Here is a 24404-nt window from a genome sequence, read left to right as displayed (position 1 = left end):
TAATTAAGGCAATATTATATCATAAATAAGTAAATTAATACCTACTGTAAGCTATCAATTGAAGGGTTCTCATTTATTTGTGTATTTTTCGAGAGAAGAAAACATTTCATAGGCGCGAATTTTGGACTAGGTTTTGTTTGCGTTGTCGTATATTGTAAGTTACTAGATTATTTTAGTAGAGTACAGCTTATGTTGTTAGTGTATTCTTACACAGTATCCATTTCATTCCCAGTTAAGTAGCCAAAGTGAAAAATTCGGAAATAAGTGAGAAATTCATTTAGTGCAGGCCTGTTCTATGTTTACTTTCGTTTCGTCACATAAACATTACAGATTTAATACTTTCTACTTCTTCAGAAATTCTAAATTAGTATCCAAACTTTACGCCCAAACTTTCAAAGAAATTTAATATATTAATTGAGTAGTCTAGGAAGTTATTCTTGTTTAATCGAGAATAAAGCAAAAATTAGTTTGCCATGAGTGAGAAGTGTATGACTTGCGGTAGGATTGCTAGTTTCACGGAGTGGTATGAGGTTTATTGCAGTTTCTTTCATGTGAGTGACTACAGCGGTGTCGGAATTGGGGAAAGAAACAAGGCTCATTGGACGTGTCGGATTTTCTGTAGCGATAAGAAGAGAGTGGAACAGGAGGAGAAGACTGCTGCCCTTCAGGCGGAACTAGATAAGGCAAAACAAGATCTGGAATGGTTAAAGGAAGAGAAGGGGAAAGAGAGGTGGGTAGTGACAATAGGTTATAGAAGAAACAGGAATAGGATTTTCTCAGATAATTTTGTTGTCATGTGGAAAACATGTTCGATCAGTTGTCACAGTTGGAAACTGATGAGCCACAAGTAGGTGTAGCAGTAGACAGCGAACAACAACTTTCAAAAAGTGTTTGAGAAGTAAGAAGTCAGAAAATGCTGTGAAGAAAAAGAAAATTTTGTTGTTAGCTAGTTCATGTGGTATAGGTGTTAGCCGACTGTTGCAGGAAGAACTAGGGCCAGATTACCAGCTCACAAGTTTTTTTTTGTTTTGTTTTTTTAACCTAGTTCAGGCCTGGGTCAGGTGATAGAGGATTTCACTCTGCAAAGACTTCACGAAGGATGTCACCATGGTAATAGTGGGAGGGGGTGGGGGCAATAGCATAGACAGGGACCCTAGTTATTCAACTGACGGTGACTTCGCAAAGATAGCTTCAGCAACGAAACAAACTGGCGTTGAGCTTGTATCTGTTCAGAGGCGCTATGACCGGCCGCGCATAAACGCTTCCGTTATAAGAGCTAATTTAGAGGTGGAAGGCTGCTTGGGTCATGTATGGGGTTTCATATCAGTGGGCTTCCTATTGACTCTGACAATAGGTGAACTATACTAGGCATGGCCTTCATCTCAACAAGAAAGGGAAGGGAAAACTGGGGTATTAGCAAATAACCTAAGGGGTGGGGGGCACTATCAAGAGTGGCAAAGTATCAGTCGTTACAAGTGACAGAACAGCACTTTTTATGGTAGGGAGGGTAGAAGCATAAGATGTTCAGAGACTGGCTGAAAATGACATTCACACTGATAAACAGGCAGCCAGAATCCAAATTTTAATGTAAACAGTTCATGCAAACACCCCTCATTGAAAATGGAGATATTCAAAATTGAAGAATAATTAGGTTCATCCCATCGTAATTCACACAGTGCACAAAATCAGTTATTCTTATTGCATCTGCATATCCGACTGCTAAGGGGCAATCTTATTGAGTTGCTTATTTATGTTGAAGAATTAGAGTTTAGCAAACTGGTTGATATAATATGTTTGTCTGAACATCATGTGACCACTGGTATACATGTGTTAAATGTTACAACATTCAATTTAGCTTCTTACTTCTGTAGAGAAAATGTGAACAAAGGAGGACTTCCCACATGTGTCAGAAAGTGTTTTGATTTCAAGAATACTGGCATTAACAAATTTTACTCAGAGCAGCACTTAGAAGCCTGTGCAACAGAAGCAGTATTTCATAATAAGTTCTTTATAATAGTAAGTATATACAGGGCAGCTTCAGGAAACATTAATCTCTTCATAAAAAATCTGGAAGCTCTGTTGTCCCACCTCACAGTAAAAAAACAAGATAATAGTGGTTGCTGGTGATTTTAATGTGATTTTATCAAAGAGCTCCATCGGTGAACAGTTATTAAAATAAGTAACACAGTCATTCGATTTAATTCCGACTGTGAACTTCACAACCGTGGTATGTAAATGGTCTGAGAGTGCTATTGATGATATTTGTAGACAAATCCATGGAAAAAAGTCATATGACTAAAAATAGTAAGTGGTCTATCTAACCATGACATGCAGCATCTTGTATTAAATGTTGAAACTTTTCAGGACAAAATATCTATTAAATCTGAGTACAGGAGGGTAATAAATCAGTCAAAAATAGAGAATTTTAGAAGACTGCTCAAAGACACGAACTGGATAGATGTTTACAATAATTCTGGCTCAAATGGAAGCTATAACACATTCATAAATAAAGTTAATTCCACTTCTGAAAATTGTTTTCTACTAAAGGTAACTCACATCAAAAACAAGTCTAAAAATAAACCATGCATTACACAAGGAATAAAGATATCATATTTGATATGAAGGATACTGTAGTACTATCTAGGAGCAGCTCTCATGTTAGCATTCTAATGCATTACAAAGAATACTGCAAAATAGTGAAGCAAGTAATCCAGAAATCTAAGCACATCAGTCAACAAAACAAAAACTGTATGTAATATAGTGATAACAGAAACAGATTGGCCCATAAAGTAAGAGGAATAGATTGCTCTAAAAATAAATGAGACATTGGTAATATGTAGTGCTACAAACCTGTTAAACAACTACTTTGTTTCTGTGACATCTTGGGGTTATTGGGTTTGGTAAAGAGTGCAATGGAGTATCTGAGACCAGTCTTTACTAATAACTTCACTAAAATGGAAATGATAGATCTCCCAAAGAAGTACTATCCATCATAAAATCTTTAAAATCTAGGTACTCTAGTGGTTATGATAACATATCAATGAAGTTAATTAAAGAGTGCTCATGTCACTTGAGTTCTATCTTAAGTTAATTGTGTCATCAATCTCTTATCAACAGAAAATTTCCAAACTAGCTAAGATATGCTTAAGTTAAGCCACTTTATATGAAGGGGGATAAAGATACAGAGAAAGATATTTACAAGCACAATGAAAAGTACTTAACTCATTACATAACAGAGTCTACTGGCAATTTCTGTGATCCGTCAAAAGCCTTTGACTGTGTGACTCACGACATTCTCTTAAGTAAATTAGAACATTATGGTGTCACCGGCAGTGCTTTGAAATGGCTCGAGTCTGACCTAAGCAACAGTAAACAAAGGATGTTGTTGAAAGAAACCTATACAGTAAGCAGTCAGTCCTTATCTGATTGGGAATTATAATTCCATGTGGCGTTCCTCAAGGTTCCATCTAGCTTTTTGCTTTTTCTTGTATACATTAATAACCTCTCGTCTGTTACATTGCCATATGCTATGTTTGTTTTGTTTCCAGATGATACAAACATTGCAATAAGTAGCAAGTCAAGTATGTATTCAGAAAAATATACCAATAAAATTCTCACTGACATTATCAAATGCTTTGTAGCTAATTCACTGTCATTAAACTTTGAAAAGATGCATTACATGCAATGCAGAATCTGTAAGAGATTTTTTTCTGGCGTGTGTATAACATATGAAGACATGCAGATCAAAGACTTCGACAGGGTTAAATTTCTGGGATTACAACTCGATAGCAAATTCAGCTTGAAGGGCATACCACAGAATTGGCTCTGAGCACTATGGGACTTAACATCTGAAGTCATCAGTCCCCTAGAATCTAGAATTCTTGAACCTAATTAACCTAAGGACATCATTTTTGGGTCTATGGAACGAAAACTGCGTCTAATCTAACTTGGTCTGATGACGCTGTGGCGGACAAAAACTGTAGTGGAACAGAGAGATTGGAACATATCGAACAAATAATCGATAATGTTGAGTTAGATGTTACCCAGAGATAAAGAGGATGCAACAGGAGAGACAATAGTGGCGGGCCGTATGAAAGTAGTCAGATGAATGATAACCATTATGGATATTCTAATACGATTACTTTCAGTGGTACTGCTACTTTCGTAGGTTTGCACGAGGCGTCTAGTTAAACCAGTTGGTTCCATTCTTTTAATGTGTTCATAGAACTTCAGCTTGCAGTGGTTCATATCCGAATACAATTTGATACACTTTCAAATTTCAATATCTACTCTTAGTCAGCTTCATTGTGTTTTGAACTTGGAAGTTTCCTGAATATTTTCGCTGTGTATTACTATCCTCCGACCCTTTAAAATCTGGCTTGGTGACCTTGTTGTAAAGTGTCAGTTTTGTGTGCATTTCGCTGTCTTTGGTTGAAACTGCCTCTTGTAAGTCTGAAGACCATATTCAACTTTGACCTAAACCGAGATAATACTTTTGTTAACTGCAATGAACACTTCCCCCCCCCCTATGGCCTCTAATCTGTCTTCCCGATATGCGTTCCACGACTCACTAAATATCTCAGAGCTTTCCATTTCGTGTTTCAGCCAGCTCTCCAGTACTAAGAATAATTTTATGACCATTGTGTGCTGATTCATTTTTTGAACAATTTATACTGAACATACGAACAAATAAACTCTAGCGATTTCTCCGTATTTCATTTCCACCCTTTTGGTTGCTAGAGTATTGCTGGATGTGTGCTTTTTGTATTAAAAGAGAACTCCAGGCCTACTCTTTCTGACGTTCCTATAAGATTTTTGTCTTTAGTTTATTTTAAAATCTTGATACAGAAGCGCTTGGTCATCTACACATGCTAAGCATTCTGTTCCAATATTATTTCTATGGTTGATCGACTTTAGCTCCAATATTAGTTTTCGCCATTCCTGAACTACTAAGACACTCTACAAATGTGGTTTATAGAACTCATCTCCATCACATCCAATATTAAAGTATATGTTTTCTGATAAAAACTATGTATCTCAATAAATAATAATCCATCTTGTTTTGATATAAAAGAATGTAGTATGGAAGACATTGCCATTGGCAAATGAGAAATAAGCAGTATAAAAAATACGTTTTATTTTACACATAACATACAAACATTTATGAATACATTAAATTATATTAAAGAAATACGAATGAATGTTGATGATGGTAAAGCAGTTACTGATGAATGAATATGTATATTTACACAAGCAGCGCCCTGCTTTGTCATCGCAACATGGTTGCTACTAAGGGACAAGCACCACTAATCGAAAACGTTTCAGTGGCGAATTCATTCCTCGGAAACGGGACACATCGTAGTGATGACCGCACGATCCTCTTCAGGACATCTGAAACATCAGAAACATTGAGTTTATGATGATCGCTAATATTTTATGTATGTATCTAAAGTAGGGCTAGCAGTGAACATTCGACGTGTACAGACAAAGGCAACGCGAACCATCACAGGCTTGTATGATTTCGCGGAGAGCATGGCAAAAATCCTGGAGAACTGGAATTTCCTGGATGTCATTGACGTGGATGTCATACCGCCATACTAACAATGTACAGTGTCATATTTGCAACTGGTGGCCAAAATCAGTTCCGCATTAACGCACTAGAATATCTAACACGTTTCCCTCTCATACGATAGTTACAGCCCACACTGCACCTCGGGGGTAGCTGCACTTAAATTATAATGTCCCGGTACTTAAAAATAGTGCAGATGCACACGACCCCGCGGGCACTACTTACAAAAGTTCAGTAATGATAGTTAAGCGAGCAATCTACCAATAGGCTATAACGTGTCGCCCCAGTAAGGAACGTGAAGACAAGGTTAGAGTAATTACAGCTCGCACAGAAGTATTTGAACAATAATGCTTCTAGCGCTCCATACGTGACAGGAAAGGTAAGAAAACTTAATGTGTGGTCAGTGTGAAATACTCTGCCAAGCAATTTACAGTTGTTTGCACAATATGAAACGAGACGTAGATGTAGAATTCACACGTTCTACACTGCACTGGCGTATCAATTCATGTACTTTGCTCGAGTGAGTAGCTTTATGCAGTACAACCGATTTTTGTCATTATTTTTTTAAACTCATTTAAAGTGAACCATTTTGCACTTGTATAATTCGTAAAATAAACTGTCCAAATTCGTATGAAATAGAATCTAACTCGTAGAAGTTTTGTAGTTATGTTCTCATTTCGCAAGGCATACTCTCCTTTCTCATAGTATTGCGAGAAGGCGTTTCACTGACACAAAAAAATTGTCAGAAACAATGAATGGGCTGTGGCTAGTAACGTTTTGCCACAGACTCTCGCAAGAAATTTTCCGTGTTCATTAGTAACAGGTTTAAAAACAAGAGTTTGGGAACATTTTCTTTTCATAGAAAACAGACATGAACACAGGGATCTTAACCTATGGACAATTGAAAATCTCATTTGTGACGCACGTTGCGTATTTTTGATAGCGCACAAAACGAAGATTATGAAAGACATTTCAGTCACAAAAAACTGACAGTGTGCCGTTAATTGCTTGGCCTACTGGAGACAAGCAAAGAATATTCTCACCTGTACATCACGAACTGGCAGAATTCGCGTCTTCGTCGCTGGCACCTCCAGCGCTCCTGTAGTGGCTGTAGCCCTGGTAGGCGAGGTCGTGAGCGCTGCTGTAGTCGGAGCTCGGTTCGTGGAAGGAGACAGAAGAGCTGGTCTGTGGCTCAGAATCCCGCGAGTACGGCACGCCGTAGTAAGAGTCGCCCCTGCAACAGCCGGAAACCACGAGTACAAATTACTGCTGCTCAATGCATTTTTGTATAACCTGCAGATTGCGATGTTTCCAGTTTCATTTTAGCTTTTTTTTTTAGTCTGATTGGAATTATCCGGTGGATTACCCTATGAACGTGCCTGTTGCACCTTCTCTATTCTTTTTTTCTTTTCCTGTGTGCTGATTAAAGGAGGTGATAATCTGAGGACAACATTTCTGATTAAATGTTCTTTACTCCAGTCTTTGATCACAATATCAATTCTTTTGACGATGACCGGTTTCAGTCCGTGATGACCATCCTCAGATCTACAATATACAAATATATACACCTAGTGAGCAGTGTGTCTTTCAAGACAATACAGCAACACGTATCACAATATACTATCATACAACCAGGGAAATATAAAGATAAAATAAATTAAAACGTACCTTTTCTACACCATGTCCTAAAGTGACAAGGCCATAATGGCATCGTCAAAACATATAATATAGTCTGCACAGTATCGTCACATAGATCTAAAATAAGGTGTAGAATAGGCCACATCGTCCACACAGTCATTATTGCTACTGCTTAGTGAAGTACAGTAGCTACCACAAACCTGTTTGCCTGCATCCTATCTAGATGTCGCTACTGTGGTCTTAGATGTAGTCAACATTTACGGAAAAAACATAATCTGATGAAACACATTAGATAAAATACATATAGCAGACTTTTAAAAATTGATAACTATCATAGAAACCAATTGTGATACAGTAAAAGACGAATACAGTTACGTATATAAAATTATTAAAAGGAAATATATGAAGATAATAGGTCCGACCCTTTTATGGTGAATTTACGGTCGAAATTAATATACGTAATACATTTGCCTGTATCAACCTATAAATTACCTATGAAAGATAAATGACTATATGACAGCTGAAGAAAGGCAGATCAATGATCAGCGCCCTCTTTTGGGGCGGCTGCTAGGATGTTATGTAGGCGCGCATCGTTCGTAAGAACGCTAGAGGGCTTTACAAAAAATGGTTCAAATGGCTCTGAGCACTATGGGACTCAACTGCTGTGGTCATAAGTCCCCTAGAACTTAGAACTACTTAAACCTAACTAACCTAAGGACAGCACACAACACCCAGCCATCACGAGGCAGAGAAAATCCCTGACCCCGCCGGGAATCGAACCCCGGAACCCGGGCGTGGGAAGCGAGAACGCTACCGCACGACCACGAGATGCGGGCAGAGGGCTTTACATATATCGTGATATGGCTCTCACAAAAAAGTTTAAACAACATATTAACAGTCAATAAATAAAATTATGTAGTCTAGCCATACATTCCAGATATAGGTAGACATAATCAGTTAGAGGATTAGAGCGACTAATGTACGGGAGTAAGGCAATTGCCTCCTGTTCTCGACATAAATCGTCAAGCAAGGCTGGGTACAAATACGTGTTGCTGTATTGTGTTGAAAGACACACCGATCACTAGGTGTATACAGGGTATTACAAAAAGGTACGGCCAAACTTTCAGGAAACATTCCTAACACACAAATAAGGAAAAGATGTTATGTGGACATGTGTCCGGAAACGCTCACTTTCCATATTAGAGCTCATTTTATTACTTCTCTTCAAATCACATTAATTATGGAATGGAAACACACAGCAACAGAACGTACCAGCGTGACTTCAAACACTTTGTTACAGGAAATGTTCAAAATGTCCTCCGTTAGCGAGGATACATGCATCCACCCTCCGTCGCATGGAATCCCTGATGCGCTGATGCGCTGATGCAGCCCTGGAGAATGGCGTATTGTATCACAGCCGTCCGCAATACGAGCACGAAGAGACTCTACATTTGGTACCGGGGTTGCGTAGACAAGAGCTTTCAAATGCCCCCATAAATGAAAGTCAAGAGGGTTGAGGTCAGGAGAGCGTGGAGGCCATGGAATTGGTCCGCCTCTACCAATTCATCGGTCACCGAATCTGTCGTTGAGAAGCGTACGAACACTTCGACTGAAATGTGCAGGAGCTCCATCGCGCATGAACCACATGTTGTGTCGTACTTGTAAAGGCACATGTTCTAGCAGCACAGGTACAGTATCCCGTATGAAATCATGATAACGTGCTCCATTGAGCGTAGGTGGACGAAACTAAAATGAGCTCTAACATGGAAATCAAGCGTTTCCGGACACATGTCCACATAACATCTTTCCTTTATTTGTGTGTGAGGAATGTTTCCTGAAAGTTTGGCCGTACCTTTTTGTAACACCCCGTATATTTGTATATGGTAGATCTGAGGATGGTCATAACGGACTGAAACTGGTAATCGTGAAAAGAACTGATATTGTGATCCAAGATTGGAATAAAAAACATTTGACAGTACTGGATCAATGTTCGTATACGCGACTATGTCGCAGCTGGTGAGACATTTCTGAAATTATTGATGCGTTACTTTCTGACTAGTAAACATTTTATCGCTATCCTTTGAAAACTTGGATGCGGTGTAGTGTCTAACGGCAATGACAGTTGTAAAGCAGTGTTGGAGCAGCAACAGGCTTACCAAATTTTTAAGGAGTACCTTTCCGTGTTACTTTTTCCTAGATGCTTTGTCATTGCTCTCTACGTGAACGCGTTTACTTTGATTTGTACGTCGTTATCAATTTCCATATTAAAGTAATTAAAGTTGCAATAATGTTTTAAAGTTTTCGGGGATATAAACACGTGAGTTAGGATGACGAATTGCAAGTCTCTCACGCTGCTACGGACAAACATTAACACTGGAAATTGCTTCTGAAGCACTGGCTCCTAGGTCATGAACGTGCAGCGAAGCATTACACTCAACTTTGCGCGAATATCTTACCCGCTGTGATGCAGAGGCGGCGAGGGGTGCGGCACGTAGGGGTGCGGCCGCGTCTGGTAGTAGGGGCTCTGACCGTAGCCGCCCCCGAAGCCCTGAGTGAGGTTGGGCTTGCAGAACTTGAAGAACCCGATGAGGCCCGGGATGACGATGGCCAGGAAGCCGAGCAGCTTCTTGAAGGAGGCCAGGCCCAGGATGAGTGGCAGGAAGAGCAGCAGCTTCAGCTTGAACAGCTTCAGGATGATCAGCAGAGGGATGAACAGCTTCTTCAGACGCTTGCGGGCTGCAAACAGAGGGAGTGCCGTCAGTTAAGAATAAGAGCAGAAGCATCCAGTTGTGGTTTGGTTCTGCTGGTTACATCAGTATTACTTGCAAAATATTTCTATGATTCGACCACCTTACTGTGGTTATCCACTTTGTACCTCATAACCTGCTTTTCAGCTGACCAGGTGCCATCTGTTTTTCAATGTCACTAACGGTTATATTGCATCACAATTCGATTCAGGTGTGATATGCATTGGGAGAGAAAAGTAATGAGATTGACAATATTGCGAGCGATCTGGCAACGCTGTGTTGTGCTACTTGTTGGGGGTTGAGGTTGGGTTGTTTGGGGGAAGAGACCAAACAACAAGGTCATCGGTCTCATCGGATTAGGAAAGGACGGGAAGGAAGTCGGCCGTGGCCTTTCAAAGGAACCATCCCGGCATCTGCCTGGAGCGATGAAGGAAAATCACGGAAAACCTCAATCAGGATGGCCGGAGGCGGGATTGAACCGTCGTCCTCCCGAATACGAGTCCAGTGTGCTAACCACAGCGCCACCTCGCCCAATGTACTACTTGTGTATACCGGTGTGTTCACCCCTTACAGACGCTCAGGCCGAGTTTCAGCTCTGTGCATCCATCACGCTATTTTATAGAGCGCCATCAGTCAAGTTACGTTTTTGTTGTGTATTACGAAAATGAAACTGCGGAATTTAGAGCAACGTTTTGCCATCAAGTTTTATGTTGGTGAATGCGCGAGTGTAACCTTTGAGGAGTTGAAAGCAGGGCTATGGTGAACATCCTTCATCAAGACCACAAGTGTGCCGCTGGCACAAACCATTTTTGGAAGGCCGATAACATGTTGGAGATGAACCTCGCCCAGGATTGTGTGCGTGCTCTTGTGAGATAGGACCGACGTTTAACAATAAGGATGATGACTGACCTGTTAAACTTGAACACTTTCACCGCACATCAAATTTTAACCGACGTTTCGCGCATGCAAAAGGTTTGTGCTAAAATGCTGCCGAAGAATCTCACAAATGAGCAAAAGGACAATCGTAAACTCTTCTGATTTGATCTTCTCGAGAGGGCGGCCAATGACTACGAATGATTCAGGTGCGTGATCACAGGCGATGAGTCCTGGATTTTTGAGTACAATCCCGAGACAAAGTGGCAAAGTGAGGAGTGGCACACTGTCACCTCCTCGGCCGAGAAATGCTCGAATCAAAAAACCAAAGAATTTTTTTGACAGTAGAGGTTTTGTGCATAAGGAATTTCCTCCAGGACAAACTGTCAACCAAGTGTTCAACATAGATGTCCTTGAAAGACTCAGGAAAAGGATCAATCCAGTGAGACCGTACATTGCAGACAAATGGATTCTACTTCATGACGTCCCATGTCACACTGCCACTTCCAGCATGGAATTTTTCACCTCAAAAAGGCATTAATGTCGTTACACGGCTCCCCTATTCACCTGATCTCAGCCCTTGTGACTTTTTTCTTTTTCAGAAATTGAAAAATGTCTTAAAGGACGTCATTTTGGGACTATGGAGAACATTCAGAAGAATGTGACCGACATTTTAAAGGCCCTAGCAGTTGAAGACTTTCAGCGCTGCTCCCAAGACGGGAACTACTCTACCGGTGTATAGCTACCAAAGAGAACTGCTTTGAAGGGGACAAAATTGTTGTTTAAAAATGATATTTAAAGAATCACCCTCATTACTTTCCTCATATACTTCGTTTACATCCTAACTGTGATCAGGTAATTCTGGTGAACACTATGAAATTGATCCAAATTTTCTTTATGAAATGAAAATGACTGACAATTGAAAGTGACCTGATAATCTGTGTCATTATAAATTCAGAAGTAGAGCAATAAATTTCAGTGTTTTGGCAAGGAACTTTGTTAAATTTTTTTTAAATTGCAATAAATCGAGCGAGGTGGCCAAGTGGCTAGAACACTGAATTTTCATTTGCAAGGTCCTGGCTTGAGTCGGTGATCTCATAGTACATAATTAGATTTTGCTAAATTCGATCTGTACATTGAGCAAGCATTGACGGATGAATTAAGCAGGGCGTTAAGGTTCAAGGAGAAGAAATAAAAGGTTTTAGGTTTTCCAACGACGTAATTTTCTGCGAGACTGCAAAAGACTAGGCTGAGCGGTTGAACGGAATGAATGAAGTCTTCACATAAGTTGAAAAGACGAACATCAACAAAAGTAAATCAAAGTTAATTGAATGTAGTCAAAATAAATCAGGCAATGATGAGAGAGTTCGATAAGGAAATGAGACATGAAAAGTAATAGACGTGTTTTGCTATTTGTGCAGCAAAATAACTAACGATGGTCGAAGCCGATATAAAATTTTAGGATATAAAATGTATACCGGCTACAGCAAGAAAATCATTTTTAAAAAGATGAATTTGTTAAAAGCGAATATAATGTTAGAAAGTCTTTTATGGAGGTATTTATCTGGAGTGTAGCCTCTTACGGAAGTGAAAAGTGGAGGACAAGCAGTTCAGACAGTACGAGAAGCTTCTGAAATGTGGCCGTACAGAAGAACTCTGAATAACTAATCGGGGGGGGGGGGGGGGGGGCATAGAAGCGAACTGAGGATAAATGAAATTTGTGGCAAAATTTGAGCAAAATGAGGGGGTCGGTTTGTAGGACAAATATCGAGGCATCAATGAATTTGATAATCGAAAAATTAGTTATTTATTTTTGGAGAGGTTCGTAATACTTGGTTCTGTCAGTAGAAAGCTAAATATCAAATATTGCTAGCTGTAATGCTATACCATGCATAACTGGAGGATCAGCCAGAATTGTCAAAAGTTTACTTGTTCAAATTACTTATGGCTAATAAGATCGGATCGGTAATGTGTTAACTCCTGTTAAAATTTTGAGTTTTTAAATATTTTGGTATGTAATTATATAAACAGTTCATGTAAATATCAATATTTGAAGATATGCTTGTACCTGCGTCACATAAAAGATGTTTTTATGAAAGATACACAAACTGTCGTTGACAAAGATGGAAAAAAGTCACTCACTTTAAGTTTTCTCCATGGGTAGCATAGATCAATCAATGTAAAAGACAACAGAATGCAGTAGTTCAATATGCGGTGTTTTCTTGTTTCTCAGATCTTAAGGCTGATATTAGAATTAAAATGCTCCAAACCCACATAACCAGATTATGAATTGAAGGAAGGGACACTGCTGATGTAATTTAAGAATTCTCGAAATATGTTTCAAGATTTAACTATATATTTTAAGGAAAACGAAAGAACCGTTAATAGTTATCTCTGAAACTTTTTATGAAATATCATTATGAAGCAAATACCATATTTTGGTGTTTGTCCTAAATCTTGAATGTATTATTCGTGCTTTCCCTTGCGGATAAGTATGTACTATATATTTTTATAAATACTCACAGAAAGGCGTGCGCTTCTTGTCCTCGATTATGTCGAGCTCTGAAGCAATCTCGTCGATAAAGCGAGGCGAATAGCGACCATTTTCAGTCACTTCGTTCGGAAACTGCACTTCGATGGCAGTCGATTTCAGAAATTTTTCCACCTGTGAAAAAAGAATTTACATCATATGGGCCGTCAGCACACAGTTACTTTCTGTCAGAGTTGAAAAAACAAAATAATAATAATAAACGAAAATTATAACAAAAATCTACCGTTGTTCTACTTAAAAACGATTTAATGTATTCATAATTACCAGCATATCTACTGTAGTGATTGGCATAATGTTAGGAAGGTCCTAATGTCATATATAAAGATATATAAATATTGTTTACTAAAACTGTCCTTAAATCTAATACTTACAATAAATCTAGAATCATCAGAATAGCTGTTCCTAACCAGGGAAACAACTCATTTCATTATTACAAAGAAGAAGACAGCGAGCAGATATTGTTACCGCTTTCGAACCGACAGATTAATCAGCAGACGGTTGTCCCCGTTAATATTAATTTGCTGTTGTCTACATTAGTTGTTGGCTGTTTGCTCTCAGAATAAACTCACTACATCAATTTACTGAGGTAGTCAGTAAGTAGACGCAGCGCATCTGGTTAGTAGACCCTGCTAGTTTGGTGAAATCTCGACTTCCCGTGGGCGACGCATACTAAGGTTGCCTAACGTCGCCGGGAAGCGTGGCGAACATTTTGTCTCCAACACGAGTTGTGCCCCATGGCGTGATCTATCACAGCTAGATTGAAACACTTCATACATGGTGTCCGAAGAGTCGCCTTCGTTTCTACAACAAATTATGGTCATCTGGTCTTGTGTGGGCCGCCCAGTGTCGACGCGATGCATCGATTAGTTTCCTACTACGAAAAAGTGATTTTTTTCAAGCGAGATTTTACGTGCCCATACGATAGAGCAGTCCAAATTAGTCTACTGCAGTGTTCGGAGGGGCTGTCATAATTGAAGTGCAGCTACTCAAGGGGTGCCAGTGTGGTCTGTTATCACTGTATGGCAGCGAAACTTGGTAGCTATTCTAATGCGTTAATGTGGAACTAATGTACGCTGAAACAAAATTAGTTCCATTTTGGCAACCAAGTGCACATCTGGCGCTTTGAATGCAAGAAAGACGTATAAAAATGTTTCCATATGTAATGGATTAGCAACGGAATGTGGATAGAAAAGGTCAAACAAGTGAGAGAGGCATAATGTTGATTTTATTTTCTCTACCGCGTACACAATTTGTTCAATATGAGCACCGGAGATGTCGATGAGATGCTGTACAGCGCCAGATTTGCACCTGGTGGTCAAAATTGGAACTAACTTTCTCCAGCTGAAATCAGTCTCACATTAATGCATTAGCATGTCTATCAAGTTTCGCTCCCGCACGATAATTACAGCCTTCACTGGACCTACGCGAGTAGCTGTGCCGCCCAGTATTTACAGGAACTTTGAAACACGACGATTAACCATTTGGCGAACAGTGACTGAACACCGTTGCTGCATCGTGATAGCAGCCAGTACGGGACAGGGCGGAACGTCAGTTGCTGCTGGGGTACTGGCTATTCATCATGTCCTAATGTTGCTGTTAATACGTATCAGTAAAATGAATAATACACTAGACTAATTTGGGGTCCCTCTATCTAATGGGCACATAAAAGTTCGCTTTAAAGATCATTTTGTTTGTAACGGAAAACAACACGACGCTTTCCGTTGACAACGGGCGTCGTATGACAGACGAATGAGCAGTACTTGTTTGGAATGACTCCGTCTACACATTGCAAAAACGAATTGCCACATACTTCATGAAAAACCAAAGAAAATGGGCCTGACGATCTTAGGAAAGATTTGGGAAGTTGAGGTTAAAATGCCTATTTTGTTGAACAGGTACCTGATGGCTGTGGGTTATTATCTCAAATAGTATTGTTCTTATACTCTTGTAAATACTTTAGGGTTAAAGGGGATAACTCATCGAAATGCAGAACCGTTGAGTCGTCATTAGACAAACACAAAAGAAGGAAAACTTGCTAGCTTTCAGAGTTATTCTTTGACGATATATATACGAGGTGCGGCTAGAAAAAACCGGACTGATGCTGGAAAAAACATTTATTTACAATTATTTACAATTTCATGTTATCTCCTTCAATGTACTCTCCTCCTCGGTCTCTACACCGCTCCATACGAATTTTCCACTGTTCATAGCAATGCTGCAGATCATTTTCGGTAAGTCCATACATTACTTCCGTCGCTTTTTCTTTTACTGCTTCAACAGTCTCAAATCTAGTTCCTTTCAAAGCTGACTTGACTTTAGGGAAAAGAAAAAAGTCACAGGGGGGCCAAATCAGGTGAGTAGGGAGGATGATCTAAGATGGGAATGTTGTGTTTTGCCAAAAACGTCTTCACTGACAACGCACTGTGAGCTGGGGCATCTTGGTGAAGGATCCATGACTTTTTTCTCCACAAATCGTTCCGTTTTCTCCGTACTCGCTCACGTAGGGTAGCCAGGACGCTAATGTAGTAATGCTGATTCACTGTTTGTCCCTCTGGTACCCAATCAATGTGCACAATCCCTTTGATGTCAAAAAAAAAAAACAATCATCATTGCCTTGAATTTCGATTTTGACATTCGTGCTTTTCTTTGTCGTGGAGAACCAGGAGTTTTCCAATGCATCGATTGGCGTTTAGTTTCGGGATCGTAAGTAAAAAACCACGATTCATAGCAAGTAATAACATTTTGCAAGAAGGTGGGATCACTTTCAATGTTTTCCAGGATGTCAGAACAAATCATTCTTCGGCGTTCCTTCTGTTCAATTGTGAGACACTTTGGAACCATTTCTGAACACACTTTGTTCATGTTGAAACTTTCATGAAGAATCTGCCTAACACTTTCCTTGTCAACTCCTGTTAACTCAGACACTGCTCTGATTGTTAAACGGCGATCTTGTCGAACAAGTTTACCGATTTTTTCAATGTTTGCATCAGTTTTTGCTGACAATGGTCTGCCAGTGCGAGTGTCATCACTGGTGTCTTCGCGGCCATCTTTAAATCGTTTAAACCACTCAAACACTTGTGTTCGCGATGAACAATCATCGCCGTACACTTGTTGTAACATTACAAACGTTTCACTTGCAGATTTTCCTAGTTTGAAACAAAATTTGATGTTAACACGCTGTTCTTTCTGTACACTCAACATTTTCCGACGCACAGACAAAACGTCAACCACTTAAAACAGACGCCACGGGCAGACTGAGTGCAGGAGGCAGATGAAACTCGAGCAGTAGGCGGAGCGAGAGTCACGTGACAGGCCACGCGACTTTCAGCCTTATTGCATTCGTTTTATTGTTTCACCAGTACTAGTTCGGTTTTTTTCTAGCCACACCTCGTATATACAAGTCTATGCCCCTACTTGGTGCCACTAGCTTGTCAAAGGATAACTCCAAAAGCTAGCAAGTTATCCTTGTTTTGTGTGCGCCTGTCGACGACTCAGCGCTTCTGCTTTCTGCAAATGGTCTCCTTTAATCCTAAGGTATTTGCATTCTGCAAAGACTTAACTACAACATTCATTTATATACTGACTCTTTCGCGTAATCAGTGCTCCATTACAATAGCACTTCGTAATGTGCTAGGTACTTGCGAGCTAAGAGTGTTCAATGAACATTAAGTTCATTGAACACTCTTAGCAGTGCAGTGGACATTACAGCATTTCTTAACATGACCTCAACTGATGTTTTTCATATACCGTAGACTAGAGGAGAAGTTGACGAGCCAGGCAAATACTACAATATGCGAAATAGATGATGGGGAATATTGTAACACTACCTAGGAAGAGATGAAACCAGTGGAAAGAACGATAATTTGTACGGAAAGAAGGGAGAGGTCTTGTGAGAGGTCGACAGGTGTTGTCGAGTTGCTGGCCTACCTTGCGCAGGGCGAACTTGACGAGCTGGTCCCACTCGGACTCGTCTGCCCTGGGGGCGGAAGAGAACTCGTAGGGCTCGTGCTGCAGGCTGCGCAGGTGCGTTTCAGCCATGCGCACGATGCGCGCGTTCTCGGTGAGCGGGTAGGCGGGCAGTTCGAGGAAGTCGAGCGAGTTGAGGGCGCGCGACTTGAAGCACTCGGCCAGGTCGCCGTTGAGGCAGGCGGCGTTGGCGCGCGCCAGGTAGGGGTCCGTGTCGGGGCCCGTGCCCAGTCCGATCCAGTCCAGCAGCACGTTCTTGCCCTCCGCCACGCCCAGGCTGCGCCCCTCGGCCTGCAACACGGGTGACACGTTCTGTTGTTCGCGGGTGACGATCTGTAGAGCGTACGTTAGATACACTGAAGCAACACAGAGATTGGTATAGACATGCATATTCTAATACAGAGGTATGCAAACAAGCAGAATACGGCGCTGCGGCCGGCAACGCCTATATAAGACAAGTGTCTGGTACAAGTGTTTGATCGGTTATATCGATTCCTGCAGCTACAATGGCAGGTTATCGAGGTGTGAGTGAGTTTCAATGTGGTGTTATAGCCGGCGCACGAGCGATTGGACACAGCATCTCCCAGATAACGATGAAATGGGAAATTTCCCGTACGACCATTTCACGAGTGTACCATGAATATCAGGAATCCGGTAAAACATGAAGACTACGACATCGCTGCGGCCGGAAAAAGATCCTGCAAGAATGGGACCAACGATGACTGAAGAGAATCGTTCAACATGACAGAACTGCAACCCTTCCGCAAATTGCTGCAGATTTCATTGCTGGCCATCAACGGGCGTCAGCGTGCGAACCATTCAACGAAAGATCATCAGTATGGGCTATCGGAGCCGAAGCCCCACTCGTGTACTCTTGATGACTACACGACACAAAGCCTTAAGCCTCGCCTGGGCCCGTCGACACCGATATTAGACTGTTTATGACTGGAATCATGTTGCCTGGTGGAACGAGACTCGAGTGGATGGACGTGTACAGGTATGGAGACAACCTCACGAATCCATGGACCGTGCCTGTCAGCCGGAGAGACAGTTCAACCAGGTGAAGGCTCTGTAATGGTGTGGAGTGTGTGCAGTTCGACTGATATGGGACCCCTGATACGTCTAGATACAACTCTGTCATGTGACATGTACGTAAGCATCCTGTCTGATCACCTGCATCCACGCGCGGGATTAGCCGTGCGGACTAAGGCGCTGCAGTCATGGACTGTGCGGCTGGTCCAGGCGGAGGTTCGAGTCCTCCCTCGGGCATGGGTGTGTGTGTTTGTCCTTAGGATAATTTAGGTTAAGTAGTGTGTAAGCTTAGGGACTGACGACCTTAGCAGTTAAGTCCCATAAGATTTCACACACACACACACCGGCATCCATTCATGTTCACTGTGCGTTCCGACGGACTTGGGCAATTTCAGCAGGACAATGCAACACCCCTACGTCCAGAATTGCTACTGAGTAGCTCCAGGAAAACTCCTCAGAGTTTAAACACTTCCGCTGGCCACCAAACTCACCAGACATGAACATTATTGAGCATATCTGAGATACCTTGCAACTTGCCGTTCAGAAGAGATATCCACCCCCTCGTGCTCATACGGATTTATGGACAACCCTGCAGTATTCGTGGTATCAGTTCCCTCCAGCACTACTTCTCAACTTAGTCGACCCCATGCCACGTCATACTGCGGCACTTCTGCGTGTTCGCGAGGGCCCTACACGATATTAAGCAGGTGTACCAGTTTGTTCGGCTCTTCAGTGTATAAAACGACCACCACAAATTTTCTTCTAGAAGCGACCCACAGCCTCAGTAAATTTGAAAAATGTCACGATTTCACCAGGCTGTGTTTTGAATTACTTTATTTGTACTACTAGTTTCAGACAGTCTTGTTTCAGGTGCAACTGTAGGACCGATAAGGACAACGATTGTGAATTGGCAACAAAATCGTGTGCCAGGCTTATCTGTGCGTAGCACGATCGTTGACAGTTCAAGATGAACGCTGAGAAACGCACTGGGCACAAATGTGCATGGCACACAATTTTCTAACGAACTGACAACGATGTGCCCGCATCGATTACACTTAAAAGGAGACAGTGTCTGAAGCCAGTAGTGCAAATGAAGTAATTTAAAACACTGCCTGATGGAATCGTGTCACTTTTCAAATACCAGCTGAAAATTAACAGCGTCATGTGTGAGCAATAGCATAACTGTATTATTCCTAAAATATTATTCTAGGAATCGAAACAGAACGTTTCCAGAGCAAAGCAAAGCGCAGCACACGTTTTCTTTCCCGCAGTTTGTCTTAACAGATAATAGTTCATTATTGCGTAAAATCCCGACCGGTTTTAGATTTTAATGTGATGACAGTAGGGAGTGATTCATCGTTAACGTTCACGTTTATAACAAGCAGCGTCTGGCTGTGTGCTTTGATTATGAACTTTGCACAATATAAGCTCACTGGGAACGGTGCATGTTTGAAGCGAACTTATAAGGTATAAGCGGGATTCCACCTACGCAGCTCTGTACAACTGCCCGCCAAAAATTCCGTTTCTATGATGATACACCGGAGAGAAGTAACTTTCAGTCTGCGAGAATTTAGGGTTCTGAGGAATGAAAATATACATGACGTTCTCGGTCAGGGTTACATGGCACTTTGCCTTCAAGAGGAGTTCCCAAAGAGCGATTTAAATGCTGATGTTCTCGAGTTGCAGCTAGTACCGCCTCACGGTCTTCAACGGCTTTTAGAGATTAATAGTCTTGAGCCAAACAATACAGGATGAAAATTTAATTCCTAAGTACCCAAATCACAAAGCAAACTTCATAGATTCGTTTTTCCTACCTAGGGATAAAAGGAATCCGTATATCCTAGCCAACTAAACTGAATATGAATCGGTAAAGATAAGATTTCAGTGTTCAATTCTGTCACTGACGTAAACTTCTAGAAGTACATCTCTCATTGAGTTAAAAATACTAACAGCGCCATCTCTTGGTTCTTTGGTGTACTGCAAAACTAAGAGCGCCATCCGAACTGATAAACTCAGCACACGATTTTAGATGAAAGTTTAAATCATGATATCTTTTTTTTTTCTCGTTATTTGATATTGAAGAAATGAAGCCTGTACCTTGCCTCAAACTACGCTCAAGCCGTCTGTGAAAACTCCACGAAAATTCGTCAATATTTGTGGAGACTAGCGTGTTCAAACAGACAGAAAGACAGATGTTTTTAGACAAAAATTTAAATCGCGATGTCTTTTTTTCCGTGTCCGCCCCGATAGCTGAACGACGCCGGCACGGTAGCTCTGCGTGTTCGGGCAGAGGATTTAGCTATCCTCTGTAATAAAAAACTGAGTGAACGGAACAACGAACAACCTGAACGGGTGTCATCACACGTCCACCTCGAACAATATAGAACAAAATGAGATTGAAAAAAAAAAGTCTGCGTGACGGACCGCCGTCCTAAGGGGTCCGAGTTCGATTCCTGGCTGGGTTGGGAATTTTCTCCGCTCAGGGATTGTGTGTTGTGCTGTCTTCATCATCATTTCATCCCCATCCGGCGCGCAGGTCGCCCAACGTGGCGTCGAATGTAGTAAGACCTGCACCAAGGCGGCCGGACCTGCCCCGTAAGGGGCCTCCCTGCCAATGACGCCAAACGCTCATTTCCATTTTTTTTTCCGTGATCTGATTTTGATGAAAGAAAGCATATACACTGACCTCAAACTTCCTTCAAGTTGCCTCTGAAACCTTTCGCAAATTAATCCAGTATTTTAAGAGATTAATGTGTTCAGGCAGACAAGACTGTTTTACAGTTTTAGTGCTAGTACAGATGTAGAAGATTTCTTATACTATCGAGTTCCATTCCTCGAAAAAAGTGAGCAAAGTCGCACAGAGATGAGTCGAAATTTCCGTAATGAGACAGTTCTCAGGGATAATGCGTTATTAGGACGTGTATCCAGTTCCAGTATATACATAGCAACTGCGAATCATTGCCGAGTTCGCTAGTGTCCTGCCTTCTTTTTGCATGTAACGACGGTACATGAGAGGCCTACTCGGCGGTGTTTACCCCGCAATATCCGATTCTGGTCGCCTTATCTTCCAACAGTAACACATTTCGCGCATACTTGAGTGAAAAGTTTCAACACCAACATTAACGAGCTTTATATCACTGTATGAGTCTTTTCAAGAGCTCGTGCATGCAGTTAAAAATATGTCATTCCATTAAAATAGCTTACTTGTTTCAATATCTAGATAAATACTAGAGTTAAGAATTACGTGCCCTTCTGTCTGCTATCATTTGCCCAAAACTTCGTTTCGATATCTTGGACCATTCTCGAAAATAAAAATGGTGGAAGTTTTAGGTGACAGTCCATGTACGCAATGGTGTGTGTGTGTGTGTGTGTGTGTGTGTATGTGTGTGTGTGTGTGTGTGTGTTTGTGTGAGTACTTACTTCTGCCATCAGCTAACGTACCCGACTTCCGAAAGAAGACTGAAACGGTTGTCGCATCAATTATTCCAGAAATTAAGCTGTAATCTATTATGGATGTGATGATGAATAAAAATTATAAGAAATGACCGCAGACACACTTGTTGTGGTATAACTGGTATTATCACACAGATTTGACGGAGGCTGCGTTTACTGTGTGAACGACGTGCGAGCCAGAGTGCAGTGGCGAGTGATTTACCTGGACGGCGGCCTCCTCGGGCGCAGCGCCGGGGAAAACCACGCTGGAGTTGGAGGCTCCTCCGAGCACTTCCGACGGCGGCGCAGCTGCGCACAGCAGCACCAGTAGTGCCGCGATCCTTAGGGCCGGCATCGCTATAGCTGAAAAAGCGAAGTGCGCGTTAGAGCCAGCCAACATCAGTGGAACGGCGCGTTGACTAAAGCTCATACAAATACCTACAAATGTTTTACTCGACTATTATAGCTACGAGATATTGTGGTGCGAGTCCAAATTGCAGCGAGGTGCTGTACGAGCCGAAACATAAAATCAGACATTTTCATCAAGATTTACAGCTCGCTAACACCCACCCATTGCTGATTGGTTCCATTCGACACTTTATTGATAACGTGCAAAGAATCTCGTGCATTCCAAATAACACACATTGGTACGCTGTTTTGTTGGAAAATATGCGTACAAGCTTACTACAGGAGAACGATGGCTTTCACCACTACAACTTCTCGAATTAAGAAATTTTCGGAACCACTACACGCATAAGTGACGTTAAGGGGCAGAAAAATCATTACAAGAAAGTGGATATGTACATCGAATCTTCGGAGTTGCGATGTGACATATGCATGCGAAACCAACATCCACACGTACGGATACTCCTATGTATGTAGTATGTTGCATCAATGACGATATATATGTCACCACGATACGCCTTTCATTACCCGGCATAAGGCTGAAACTGGAGGAATAAGGCACGTATTGTGTTAACGGTTAGTATGGAGAATTTGAGGCACACAACCGGCGTTATAACAGAAACCTTTTCTTTCGTCCCTTAGCGTTATAGACACTAGCCAGTGTGCTATTACACATCTTTTGTAGCTTTATACAATGGGGCATTCACGATGTTCAACTTGTTCGACAAAAGTCTCTCCTCCGCCTGATAAATCTACGCTAATCACAAAATTTATTTTGGCTGCATAACCAGATACATACGACAAAGTGTTTCACTTCTACTGATTTCGTCATTTTCAATTCAATAGATTCTTTTACATTAAATTTTTGCTTGCGAGAGTCAAGTAATTACGGTGTTTTCCTTCGTCGATGATACGGTAAAATTAATAAGAATGAATTTATCTTGGTATGTTCACTTTAATCTTAGCACTACCTTTTATCTTAGATATATTAATCTCTATTCATTAATATAGACAGTTTTGACACCAATAGCTAGTAAAAAAAAAAAAGAAAATAGATATTAACCTTAGTCCTTAGCAATTTCTACTGAAATTGTATGACTGAAATTGTACCGCAAGAAGTCCACGGAGAGACTTCGCCAAATGTTTGTGACCAAAGTAATAAATATTGTCAGCGTCGTTTTTCGGAGCTTCATCACATAGTAGATAGTCATCTTATTATTAGAGTACTGCCATCAAACATCAGCTGTTGTTTTAATATCCTCACAACAATATTTCTAACTCAATTGATTCATATTTTCACTATCACACACTCTTATACGACATCGAGTCCTGAATGACATTTGATAACGCATCTCTGAACTGAGGGCGACGAGCACTTTTTCAGCAAAAGAAGTGACCACAGCTCGGTAGTAGTAAAAGATATACGTGTCAACAACTTACGTTCCATTTTGGATGAGATGCAAGAAGTAACTTCGACGCTGATACCGTAAGTATGCCGGTAGGAAGGACTGAGACCATGACGCCGTGTCAGACTCGGTCCACGTGGTGTACGCACGCACCAGGCGTCAGTAAGCCTGTCAGAATGACTGCGGGCGCCGCCGCAGCACGGCGCTGGCTTCGCCCAGTACCGTTAGCTCTGCAGTGCAACGGTATCGCCATGCTGCTTCGGTGCGTAAAACGTGCCTTTACTTGTGTGGGCTGCGCTACACGCCAGAGTTTGTTTTAAATACCGAGTAAGGGGGCCATTTCCGTTCATTTTCTACCTTCGTAGATCCATTAGTGTATTCGTCGTATTTAGTGTTACAACCTCGTTATCGCAACACATAGCTGTAACGGTAGCTGCATCGTAATGCCTACCCGCGTATCTACCGTCCTGCTCAACTTATATTAGCGTCCTCAAGCGTAGTCCGTGCATCCACTTAACACTAATGCCGAATGGGTTGCATAACTCATTAGGCTACCAGACACAGTTGGGAGAAACTTCGACGCCAGCGTTCTCAAAGTTCGACACCCCATAGATATATTTGTTGAGGAGTTTCCTCTTAAAAAGACAAGATCCCCGTACGGAAAAACCGAAGTTTTGTCCATCTTTGCAACGATCCTTTTCACACTGACGAAATTGCTGGGCTATGGTAATGGTCTTCCCTGTATACCATAGTAGTTTTAGTGTTACAAAATGAAATTTTATACA

General features: G+C 41.4%; 1 protein-coding gene across 1 annotated transcript; it reads right to left on the bottom strand.

Annotated features, from left to right (window-relative positions):
* Positions 1-5210: 5210 nt before the first annotated feature.
* LOC124789854 lies at positions 5211-23782 on the bottom strand. The gene is made up of 7 exons (XM_047257367.1): positions 23654-23782; positions 22032-22171; positions 17306-17635; positions 13351-13492; positions 9664-9943; positions 6613-6803; positions 5211-5391 (listed from the first exon to the last, which is right to left on the bottom strand). Exons 1-6 carry the CDS (start codon positions 23658-23660, stop codon positions 6620-6622), a joined length of 1083 nt encoding a protein of 360 aa, XP_047113323.1. The 5' UTR covers positions 23661-23782; the 3' UTR covers positions 5211-5391; positions 6613-6619.
* Between the last annotated feature and the right edge of the window lie 622 nt (positions 23783-24404).

This window comes from Schistocerca piceifrons, chromosome 3 (genome assembly GCF_021461385.2).
Source record: "Schistocerca piceifrons isolate TAMUIC-IGC-003096 chromosome 3, iqSchPice1.1, whole genome shotgun sequence".
Taxonomy (NCBI): domain Eukaryota; kingdom Metazoa; phylum Arthropoda; class Insecta; order Orthoptera; family Acrididae; genus Schistocerca; species Schistocerca piceifrons.
The sequence above is the reverse complement of the archived record's forward strand: the minus strand, read 5'-3'. Positions and strand labels throughout refer to the sequence as shown.

Excerpts from the sequence above, each read along its gene's own strand:
- LOC124789854 (XM_047257367.1), bottom strand. Across the intron at positions 17,636-22,031 it reads CCGAGGAGGCCGCCGTCCAG|GCCGAGGGGCGCAGCCTGGG; the intron begins GTAAATCACTCG and ends CCCGTGTTGCAG. Across the intron at positions 9,944-13,350 it reads CAAGAAGCGCACGCCTTTCT|CCCGCAAGCGTCTGAAGAAG; the intron begins GTGAGTATTTAT and ends CTCTGTTTGCAG.